This window comes from Xyrauchen texanus, chromosome 48 (assembly GCF_025860055.1).
Source record: "Xyrauchen texanus isolate HMW12.3.18 chromosome 48, RBS_HiC_50CHRs, whole genome shotgun sequence".
Classification (NCBI taxonomy): domain Eukaryota; kingdom Metazoa; phylum Chordata; class Actinopteri; order Cypriniformes; family Catostomidae; genus Xyrauchen; species Xyrauchen texanus.
The window spans coordinates 12,966,320-12,979,251 of NC_068323.1; the positions used below are offsets into that span (position 1 = coordinate 12,966,320).

The following is a 12,932-nucleotide window of genomic DNA, read 5'->3' on the forward strand; positions in this document are numbered from 1 at the left end:
TGCTATTTGATCTAGTTTTGCCACGGCAAGCACCACTCACATTTTCTTCAGGAAATGTACCTATCTAGTTAGTGGTGCTTGCAAAGCATCACTATTGTAATCTCACATACTTATTTTTATTTTTCTTCTTTTTATTATTATTCTATCTCCGTACAAAACTTCGGCACCTAACTCGTCCCAAGCACCGCTTGGCGTAGACCCACAAATGAGGTGTCAAATCGAACGGCCTATTGAGGACACGTGTGCTATGACTTTTATAAGTTTATCGGGTACGGTATTTGCCCCAGGGGCAAAAAAGCGGCCGAAAAATCCCATAGACTTAACATTGTGACAAACTTTGAGCGCCACAGCTCCGAGCTAGGATTTCACAGAAACGCAGTGATTTGCCACATTTGAAGAGGCTGGCAGGCTCTGTAAGAGCATACCTCAATATGGGGTAAAAGTTGCACCCTGGGGGCAGGAGCTGCCCAAAAATGCCCCAATTGACTTATAATGGTGTAGGACGGCCCATGAAATGAAAAGGCATAGGGATTTGTATTGAACATAGCTCTGGATCACAGTGTCATAGAGACGAGGGGTGGGCTCATTTTACTCAGACGACCAATCAGTCTCTCAGGATCATTGTGAAGCTATCAAGCCACGCCCTAGCAACCATTAAGAGCACCTTAGCAACAAGTCCCATAGACTTCTATTGAAACAGATCAAAGGGATATCTCCGGATAGAAGTGTCATAGAAACACAAGGGTGGTCTCGCTTGACTCGGGACAGCAAACAGCCAATCATGCATCAAATCAACACTTCCTAGCCCCTCCCTAGCAACCATTGTCGAGCACCTTAACAACCAAAATCCATAGAGGGATATCTTCCATTCTGAATGTCACAGAGGCATGGGAGTTGGTTTATATCATTCATACTGACAAGCAGCCTTTGGAGATTCATGATTGGCAGCTGCCAAGCCACTCCCTAGCAACTAAACAGAGTACCCTAGCAACCGCTTAGCAGTAACTATATCTCTGCACCACAAAATCAGAGAGACTTCTGGGTTGATTTATTTCAATCAGGATGGCAAGGAGACTTGATTAGTATCACTATGGTAACTGCCTAGCAACCACATGGGGTTACCCTAGCAACCGAGTAACAAATCACATATCTCTGCATCAGAAAAACGTAGAGACTTCCGGGTTGACTTATTTCAATCAGGATGGAAAGGACACTTCATTAGTATCACTATGGTAACTGCCTAGCAACCAGATGGGCTTACCCTAGCAACCGAGTAACAAATCACATATCTCTGCATCACAAAAACATAGAGACTTCCGGGTTGACTTATTTCAATCAGGATGGCAAGGACACTTCATTAGTATCACTATGGTAACTGCCTAGCAACCAGATGAGCTTACCCTAGCAACCGAGTAACAAATCACATATCTCTGCATCAGAAACACGTAGAGACTTCCGGGTTGACTTATTTCAATCAGGATGGCAAGGACACTTGATTAGTATCACTATGGTATCTGCCTAGCAACCAGATGGGCTTACCCTAGCAACCGAAAGTAACAAATCACATATCTCTGCATCACAAAAACATAGAGACTTCCGGGTTGACTTATTTCAATCAGGATGGCAAGGACACTTGATAAGTATCACTATGTTAACTGCCTAGCAACCAGATGGGGTTACCCTAGCAACCGAGAAACAAATCACATATCTCGGCACCAGAAAAGAGTACAGACTTCCGGGTTGATTTATTTCAATCAGGATGGCAAGGACACTTGATTACTATCACTATGGTAACTGCCTAGCAACCAGATGGGGTTACCCTAGCAACCGAGAAACAAATCACATATCTCGGCACCAGAAAAGAGTACAGACTTCCGGGTTGATTTATTTCAATCAGGATGGCAAGGAGACTTGATTAGTATCACTATGGTAACTGCCTAGCAACCAGATGGGGTTACCCTAGCAACCGAAGTAACAAATCACATATCTCTGCATCAGAAAAACGTAGAGACTTCCGGGTTGACTTATTTCAATCAGGATGGCAAGGAGACTTGATTAGTATCACTATGGTAACTGCCTAGCAACCAGATGGGGTTACCCTAGCAACCGAGTAACAAATCACATATCTCTGCATCAGAAAACGTAGAGACTTCCGGGTTGACTTATTTCAATCAGGATGGCAAGGAGACTTGATTAGTATCACTATGGTAACTGCCTAGCAACCAGATGGGGTTACCCTAGCAACCGAGTAACAAATCACATATCTCTGCACCAGAAAACAGTACAGATTTTTGGGTTGAATTATTTCACTCAGGATGGAAAGGAGCCATGTATTGTATTACCTTGCTAACTGCATAGCAACCACATGGGCTTACCCTAGCAACCTAGTAACAAATCACATATTTCTGCACCAGAAAATTATACAGACTTCTGGGTTGATTTATTTATGACCACAATTTCTGTTCTTTTCAAGCAGGCTATTTGACGTAGTTTTGCCACGGCAAGCACCACTCACATTTTCTTCAGGAAATGTACCTATCTAGTTAGTGGTGCTTGCAAAGCATCACTATTGTAATCTCACATACTTATTTTTATTTTTATTTTCTTTTTATTATTATTCTATCTCCGTACAAAACTCGCACCTAACTCGTCCCGCACCGCTTACGTAGACCCACATAATGAGGTGTCAAATCGAACGGCCTATTGAGGACACGTGTGCTATGACTTTTATAGTTTATCGGGTACGGTATTTGCCCCAGGGGCAAAAAAGCGCCTAAAAATCCCATAGACTTAACATTGAGACAAACTTTGAGCGCCACAGCTCCAAGCTTAGGATTTCACAGAAACGTGTGATTTGCCACATTTGAAGAGGCTGGCAGGCTCTGTAAGAGCATACCTCAATATGGGGTAAAAGTTGCACCCCTGGGGGCAGGAGCTGCCCAAAAATGCCCCAATTGACTTATAATGGTGTAGGACGGCCCATGAAATGAAAAGGCATAGGGATTTGTATTGAACATAGCTCTGGATCACAGTGTCATAGAGACCAGGGGTGGGCTCATTTTACTCAGACGACCAATCAGTCTCTCAGGATCATTGTGAAGCTATCAAGCCACGCCCTAGCAACCATTAAGAGCACCTTAGCAACAAGTCCCATAGACTTCTATTGAAACAGATCAAAGGGATATCTCCGGATAGAAGTGTCATAGAAACACAAGGGTGGTCTCGCTTGACTCGGGACAGCAAACAGCCAATCATGCATCAAATCAACACTTCCTAGCCCCTCCCTAGCAACCATTGTCGAAGCACCTTAACAACCAAAATCCATAGAGGGATATCTTCCATTCTGAATGTCACAGAGGCATGGGAGTTGGTTTATATCATTCATACTGACAAGCAGCCTTTGGAGATTCATGATTGGCAGCTGCCAAGCCACTCCCTAGCAACTAAACAGAGTACCCTAGCAACCGCTTAGCAGTAACTATATCTCTGCACCAGAAAATCAGAGAGACTTCTGGGTTGATTTATTTCAATCAGGATGGCAAGGAGACTTGATTAGTATCACTATGGTAACTGCCTAGCAACCAGATGGGGTTACCCTAGCAACCAAGTAACAAATCACATATCTCTGCATCAGAAAACGTAGAGACTTCCGGGTTGACTTATTTCAATCAGGATGGCAAGGACACTTCATTAGTATCACTATGGTAACTGCCTAGCAACCAGATGGGCTTACCCTAGCAACCGAGTAACAAATCACATATCTCTGCATCACAAAAACATAGAGACTTCCGGGTTGACTTATTTCAATCAGGATGGCAAGGACACTTCATTAGTATCACTATGGTAACTGCCTAGCAACCAGATGAGCTTACCCTAGCAACCGAGTAACAAATCACATATCTCTGCATCAGAAAAACGTAGAGACTTCCGGGTTGACTTATTTCAATCAGGATGGCAAGGACACTTCATTAGTATCACTATGGTAACTGCCTAGCAACCAGATGGGCTTACCCTAGCAACCGAGTAACAAATCACATATCTCTGCATCACAAAAACATAGAGACTTCCGGGTTGACTTATTTCAATCAGGATGGCAAGGAGACTTCATTAGTATCACTATGGTAACTGCCTAGCAACCAGATGGGCTTACCCTAGCAACCGAGTAACAAATCACATATCTCTGCATCACAAAAACATAGAGACTTCCGGGTTGATTTATTTTAATCAGGATGGCCAGGAGACTTGATTAGTATCACTATGGTAACTGCCTAGCAACCAGATGGAGTTACCCTAGCAACCCGAGCAACATATCACATATCTCTGCACCAGAACACACTACAGACTTCCGGGTTGACTTATTTCACTCAGGATGGAAAGGAGCCATGTATTGTATTACCTTGGTAACTGCATAGCAACCACACGGGCTTACCCTAGCAACCGAGTAACAAATCACATATTTCTGCACCAGAACATCGTACACATTTCTGGGTTGGTTTATTTATGACCATAATTTTTGTTATTTTCAAGTTACAACATGCTGTTTGATCTAGTTTTGCCACGGCAAGCACCACTCACATTTTCTTCAGGAAATGTACCCATCTAGTTATTTTATTTTTATTATATCTCTTAACAAAACTTCGGCACCTAACTCGTCCCAAGACCGCTTGGCGTAGACCCACTAATGAGGTATCAAATCGAACGGCCTATTGAGGACACGTGTGCTATGACTTTTATAAGTTTATCGGGTACGGTATTTGCCCCAGGGGCAAAAAAGCGCCGAAAAATCCCATAGACTTAACATTGAGACAAACTTTGACGCGCCACAGCTCCAAGCTAGGATTTCAGTAGAAACGCAGTGATTTGCCACATTTGAAGAGGCTGGCAGGCTCTGTAAGAGCATACCTCAATATGGGGTAAAAGTTGCACCCCTGGGGGCAGGAGCTGCCCAAAAATGCCCCAATTGACTTATAATGGTGTAGGACGGCCCATGAAATGAAAAGGCATAGGGATTTGTATTGAACATAGCTCTGGATCACAGTGTCATAGAGACGAGGGGGTGGGCTCATTTTACTCAGACAACCAATCAGTCTCTCTGGATCATTGTGAAGCTATCAAGCCACGCCCTAGCAACCATTAAGAGCACCTTAGCAACAAGTCCCATAGACTTCTATTGAAAAAGATCAAAGGGATATCTCCGGATAGAAGTGTCATAGAAACACAAGGGTGGTCTCTGCTTGACTCGGACAGCAAACAGCCAATCATGCATCACTTCAACACTTCCTAGCCCCTCCCTAGCAACCATTGTCGAGCACCTTAACAACCAAAATCCATAGAGGGATATCTTCCATTCTGAATGTCACAGAGGCATGGGAGTTGGTTTATATCATTCATACTGACAAGCAGCCTTTGGAGATTCATGATTGGCAGCTGCCAAGCCACTCCCTAGCAACTACACAGAGTACCCTAGCAACCGCTTAGCAGTAACTATATCTCTGCACCAGAAAATCAGAGAGACTTCTGGGTTGATTTATTTCAATCAGGATGGCAAGGAGACTTGATAAGTATCACTATGTTAACTGCCTAGCAACCAGATGGGGTTACCCTAGCAACCGAGTAACAAATCACATATCTCTGCATCAGAAAAACGTAGAGACTTCCGGGTTGACTTATTTCAATCAGGATGGCAAGGACACTTCATTAGTATCACTATGGTAACTGCCTAGCAACCAGATGGGCTTACCCTAGCAACCGAGTAACAAATCACATATCTCTGCATCACAAAAACATAGAGACTTCCGGGTTGACTTACTTCAATCAGGATGGCAAGGAGACTTCATTAGTATCACTATGGTAACTGCCTAGCAACCAGATGGGCTTACCCTAGCAACCGAGTAACAAATCACATATCTCTGCATCAGAAAACGTAGAGACTTCCGGGTTGACTTATTTCAATAAGGATGGCAAGGACACTTGATTAGTATCACTATGGTATCTGCCTAGCAACCAGATGGGGTTACCCTAGCAACCGAGTAAAAAATCACATATCTCTGCATCACAAAAACATAGAGACTTCCGGGTTGACTTATTTCAATCAGGATGGCAAGGAGACTTCATTAGTATCACTATGGTAACTGCCTAGCAACCAGATGGGCTTACCCTAGCAACCGAGTAACAAATCACATATCTCTGCATCAGAAAAACGTAGAGACTTCCGGGTTGACTTATTTCAATAAGGATGGCAAGGACACTTGATTAGTATCACTATGGTATCTGCCTAGCAACCAGATGGGGTTACCCTAGCAACCGAGTAAAAAATCACATATCTCTGCATCACAAAAACATAGAGACTTCCGGGTTGATTTATTTTAATCAGGATGGCCAGGAGACTTGATTAGTATCACTATGGTAACTGCCTAGCAACCAGATGGAGTTACCCTAGCAACCGAGCAACATATCACATATCTCTGCACCAGAACACACTACAGACTTCCGGGTTGACTTATTTCACTCAGGATGGAAAGGAGCCATGTATTGTATTACCTTGGTAACTGCATAGCAACCACACGGGCTTACCCTAGCAACCGAGTAACAAATCACATATTTCTGCACCAGAAAATCGTACAGACTTCTGGGTTGATTTATTTATGACCATAATTTTTGTTCTTTTCCAGTTACAACATGCTGTTTGATCGAGTTTTGCCACGGCAAGCACCACTCACATTTTCTTCAGGAAATGTACCTATCTAGTTTACATTTGTTGTCTTGGTTGTACCTCTGCAAACATTTTGAAATGTTTGCTGCCCTGCCAAAGAAATTTGATGTGATAGTACTGTAGTCACAGCTTTTAGTTTGATATTTTATAATCAGTTACAAGGCAAGCTAACTTGCATTGTTTTGTCAAGGCAGATAAAGCATGTTTGCTAAAAGTAAAATGTTAACATTTAGATTTAAAATGTATCAATATTCTTTATAACAAAATATATTCTCAACCAATCCATGTTTGCACAGTTAAATGTTTGCATTGTTATTTATTTATGTTAATAAACTATATAGTTCAACTATTGAACCTTCTGGTTTCTTCAGGCATCATTATCAGTATACTTTTCAAACGGGCAGCATTATTAAATTATATATCGTAACAAATATCGATATCGATCAATATGGAAAAAAATATCGTGATAATATATTTTGCCATATCGCCCAGCCCTAGTTTAAATAGTCAGTAGTACAATTCAGTATCATTCACAGTAAGCACCGCTCCACTGTGATGTTTCCAAGCATATTTTTAGCATGTAAAGCGGATGATTTTCTACGTCGGTATTGGAGCGTGAGTAAAGTACAAAGCCTATAATAAAGAATAGTTTAGCATCCAAATACATCGCAAATGTAAAAACATTTTGATTGTAAAGAGAGCGTTTTTTTATTCGTGTTCTGTTCTGAATATCATTCAATTTCAAGGATTTGTTGTGGAATGTTTTGAGAGTATCATCAAATAAGAATAATTCTCTCGTTTTAGTGATTCCCTAGTTATTTTTTTATAATTCTAATCAGGTAAGGCAAGTAATATTCTCTGTGTCTTTATATAAATAAACCAAAACAAAAAGTTTGAGCACCGCTGCTTTATGGCATGTTTTGGATTGTGGTCAGCACAGAAAACAGCGTATCGATTCTTAAATGGTTTGAAAGTTATATTGAAATGCTTACAAAGGAATGGATAAGAGGAATCGACATTTTTATTTAAAAACAAGTCATCTGAAACCTGACATCAAGTAAGGTGAGGAACAACGAATTTCACACACTTGGAAAATGCTTTTATTTGAATGAGTGAATGTGGCTCTTAAAAGAGCCATTGTTGCTGCCCTTAAAAGGACATTTGTTGCTTCATCTTCTGAGTTCCACCTGCAGAGCTTCTCGGAGGTTGCTCGGCAGAAGCTGGTTTCCTCTGGTCTCAGGTGGACTCTGTCTCTGCACAGATGGAACAAGCCGATGTTTCTGTGGTGAATGCAGCGCATCTGCCTCTCTGCCAAGAAGCCAGACATGGCGCCGTTGATCCACCGCCGGCTTCGTTCAATGCCATAGCCAGTCCTGCCAGTCTGTCCTCTCCAATTTAGACGGGGTAAAATGCCAGAAAACACCAGCCTGGTTCTGGGAAACATTTGTAAGACTTCGGTCAGGTCACTCTTTATTTCCCGAAGAAAATCGAGGCGGTTGCGCCCACCCGACACAAACTGTTCCCTCCCAGGTGAATAATGAGAATATCTGGAGCTGTAGCTTTGGCCCTGAGAGAGCGCAGAGCTGGAAACAGCTGCTCCCAGAGTCTGCCTCCTCTGCCGCCCCAGGTGATCTCACACTGAAGACCGAGGTTTCCGCCCAGGCGCTGCTCACAGAAGCGAGTATGCAGTGTGCGGATGATGGAACTGCCGACGATCCAAACACGTGAAGCCATCTCAAAGACGAGTGAGGGAATGTGATTTACAACCGGTATTTATGAGTGTTGCACGCTTGGTTCCTAAAGGTGTTACAGGCCCCACCCATTTCCAGATTCAATAATCGGCTCGTTCTTACATAGTAGAGCACGCTCGCGACATGCGCAGTCTTCAAAAACGGTGCTTTATTTATTTATGTACCGTACAAAAACGGTACATAAATAACATTTGTATGTGTTCTAAACAAAAGACACAGGTTGTACTGAATGTCAGCTTGTTTATTTGGCTCAAGATAAGGATTTATTAAGTCCACATGTCATGCAAACAAGAAATGCTTCTAACTAGGTCGAGAGCTGTCGCTGTAATGTTCGTTGGAGCTCTACAGCACACATCTTCTTCTCGACAGTCAAAGCGAGGTTATGTTACTGCCCATCGTGCACAGCAACCCTAAAGGCACGGGGGTGGCGGTGCCACCGGCTTGGGCCCGTCATCGCTGCTCGCAGCTTTAATTATTATTATTGTTTATATTTACAATTTAATATTTTTCCACCTGTTGTCATAGAGTGATTTTTAAGTCACTGCAAAATGGGCAGGTGGAAGAATCTGAAGAGAGTAAAATGTTTGAATTTGGTATGTTTTTTGACCACTTTGTTAATTTGATTCTATTTTAATTTAGTGCAAGTGCAATTTTAATTTAAAAATATTTTTGGTTTATTTCACCAAACCCACTTAAGCCTTGAGTTAGACGCATGCTTGCACAAAAAAAACCCCTTCATTGCCATGTCCATTGACTTTGCATTTATGAATTACAGTGTAGCGCTGCACTTAGTACTAACGCTTTGCGCTAATGATCATAAAATAGGGCCCATAGTGACTCACGATACAATAAATCAATATTTTAAGACAACCAAAATGTAATATTCAGTGGTTTGATAATTAGTTTAACTAATTTCTGCATTGGAGAACTGCACGTTTGCCAACAAGGTGGAGAGGATGCTAACATTTTGAATGGTTAGGACAATGTTACAAAGTAGGAAACTGCTTACCATTTGTCTTAATTTACTATTTTGAATATTATAATTTCACAAATAAAGTCGGCTCTTATAATCCAATCAGAATGATAGAGTGACTTCATATGACTAGTACTCGTTCACACTTTCCCAGGTGCTGCTGACATGATTCGTGAAATGATATTAGCTGGTAATTTTGTGCCAGGGCCAAAAAACTGTGAAATTTGGGTTTTTGTGATTAAGTTCATTTTTTTGGCCAATTATTTAAAAAGCATCTGATCACTCTGTACAATAAAACAACATGAATCAACACCACAACAACTGAAGAAGAAAACTTTGCAAAACACAAAATGTATGACATTGACAATACTTTTGGCCACGGCTGTATGTCTTACATTTCAGTTTGGATGCATCACTTTATTTCAAATCTTATTTTATACAAAATATTTTCACGTTTAAGTCATTATTGTTAATTTTGTAATAAAGTTAAGCACTATTTCCATTGAGTGGAATGTTTTCATTCATATTATTGATTATAAAAACTATTGGCTGATTATTGGCCTGTTTTGCTGCCTTAGTTATCGATATCACCAATATCCAATATTGGTCGACCTCTACTAGGTAGTAACCAAAAGCAACCATATAGAAACATGCTAAAAAAACACTCCTACCATCTTAACAACATCTTAACATTGTGGCAGCAAGTTTTGCACAGGCAAGCACCACAATCTGCCTTTGAAATTCCCACAAATAAATATGTTGTATAACAAAACTACAACTTATCCTTTCAAAAACTGCTTGGATATCTAATATGAATCACACTATAAAAAAGCTGATAAAAAACACTGAACGTCACAAAGGAAGTAGCCCACATTGAACTAACCAAGAATGCAAATATCAACAAACAGCCAATTCTAAGGAATCCCTTTCATGGAACGTGTCAGACACTAATAGTCCAGTTCTTAAATATTCCCACACACTTAATGCATACACTGACTACACTAGATTGATTATATGAAATACATTACCACATTCCATCTCCAGAGCTTTAAACATGGACAGTGCAACTAAACCATTTAATTTGCAATTAAATAAGACAATCTAAAAAGAAACTCTCAAAGTCTGCTCATAGATTTATCTAAAAAAAGCTCAAAAAGATGCAGAGAAATGTGATTTACGCCATTACTTTGTCACACTGACCCACAAACAAATTTTGCCTTTTGTGTGCTGAAGTAAAATGGAAATCTCTGCTTTCTGATTATTATTTTGCTTCTCGAGATATACTAATCATTTAAATGTTGGCTGACAAGGGGTCTGGGTAGCTCAGCGAGTATTGATGCTGACTATCACCCTTGGAGTCACGAGTTTGAATCCAGGGCATGCTGAGTGACTCCAGGTTTCCTAAGCAACCAAATTGGCCCAGATGCTAGGCAGGGCAGACATGGTCGCTATAATGTGGTTCTTTCTCTCTGTGGGGTGTGTGGTGAGTTGTGCGTGGATGCCGTGGAGAATAGCGTGAAGTCTCCACGTGCGCTACGTCTCCACTGTAACGCGCTCAACAAGCCATGTGATAAGATGTGTGGATTGACTATCTCAGACGCGGAGGCAACTAAGATTTGTTCTCTGCCACCCGGATTGAGGTGAGTCACTAAGCCACCATGAGGACTTAGAGCGCTTTGGGAATTGGGCATTCCAAATTGGGGAGAAAAGGGGAGAAAAAAACTTTGACATTTGGCTGACACTTTCCTTTTTATTTTAGATTACTGCATAAAACGCTAAATGTGTTTCTAGGTCAACAGATCACAAATTGTTTCAAAGTAAAGAGAATAAACAAACATTTAAAAAAATGAATTTGTGTTTTTTTAAGTTCAAATTTGAATTTAAAAAAGGTTGCCAGACAGTTTAATCATGGGAATCGCTCAACAGTTAAGGGTCATGGCTGCTAATGCTAACCCAGGACCTGGAAAATGATTAAAATCACAACCTTGCCCTATCAACATAGTGCCCTAAAGCAAAACACTTGGTGCCTCCTACAATTAGTGTACCAAAAATGCATCCGCTATTTTCTAACTAAACAAAAGGATGTAATATGAATCCGATTTAAAGACATTTTATCTCTTTAAAGTTACAAAGAAGCATCTAGGGATGCACCGATACAGGTATCGGCCTTGATACCACATTTTCTAAAGTACTCGTACTCGTTAAAAGTCCCCTGATACCGGGGACCGATACCACGGTGTTGTCCAAAGCGGCAGAGTTTACAACAAACTGAAAAAAATTCTTGAGTTGCACTGTCACTGTATAAAATTTTTTTAATAATTATTTATTCTGTAATATGTTGCATACAACATGCTTTTCATTTTAAATAAATGTTCTTAATTCCAAACTAGTCCCTTGTTTTTTTGTTAAATTATATGACTAAAGCTGTTACCTGTAAATTTAAATCATGTTTTTTTTATTAAGTACTCGGTATCGGTATCGGCGAGTACTGAAATGCAAGTACTCGTACTCGTTTTCCAAAAAAGTGGTATCGGTGCATCCCTAGAAGCATCACACCCAAATGCAAGTCATATTTACAGTGACATGTGTAAAGCTGTCAGTACACGGCTCAAATGACACATAACACTATTTAGTAAATTCAGGTCATGTTAGGAACATTCAACAACTAGACATTTCCTTGATAATAATACATATTCATGTACTTACCGCCCCTTTAAATCTCACTTCCATTTTCAGACAGAACTAAAGACAGGAAGTCCAGCTACCTCATTAACATTAAAGCATAAAGCAGGAAATCGAAAGTATTTGCTTCAACATAATATCTGCATTCTTCCTAAAACCTTATCAATGCCATACACGACAACAGTTCCTATAGCGCACAGTAAATATGGCAACACACAGACTGTTAACGAGGGAAAAACAATCCATGTACAAACCCACACCTGAGCCATTAGAAAACTCCACCCAGTAGTTATACAAATCCTTTGGTACTGTCTGATAAGAAGGAATTTAACTGGGATCACTTACTGAGAGAGTCTCCATTCGCTGAGGAGAATTTAGACAGTTCACCCAAAAATGAAATTCTATCACTTGCCCTCATGTTATCTCAAAGACATCAAAGTCTTTTACCCAAAATTGCCTTAAAAGTGGGTTAATTGCTGACATTGAGACAGAACAGTATACACAGTAACTCTTTCTTTGATAATTCCATCACAAAAGCCAAACAGCTTTTCAATGCAAGCTGTAAAATGGAACAGATGAGGAATGCAGAGCACTTAGGTTACGCTGACAATCATTACCCCAGTCTGTTAATGTTTAATATGCTCACACAGTTTTGTAGTCCCTGGCCCAATAAAGGTTTCTACATATCTTGGGGTGAGGAAGTAAATTATTATGGTCTGATCTGGAAACAGATCCACTGGCCTCTGATATAATGCAATGTTCAGGTACAATGAACCTAAGTGTTACATTAAAAATGCAATACACGCCATCGCAG

The 12,932-nt window shown here is 40.6% G+C and overlaps 1 protein-coding gene across 1 annotated transcript in view; it reads right to left on the minus strand.

Annotated features, from left to right (window-relative positions):
* LOC127639423 (tight junction protein ZO-3-like) overlaps positions 1–12,382 on the minus strand; it is a 38,679-nt gene extending 26,297 nt beyond the window's left edge. Inside the window, 1 exon segment of the mRNA XM_052121432.1 lies at positions 12,143–12,382. Within this exon segment, the coding sequence (XP_051977392.1) occupies positions 12,143–12,166 (24 nt within the window). The 5' untranslated portion in view covers positions 12,167–12,382.
* Between the last annotated feature and the right edge of the window lie 550 nt (positions 12,383–12,932).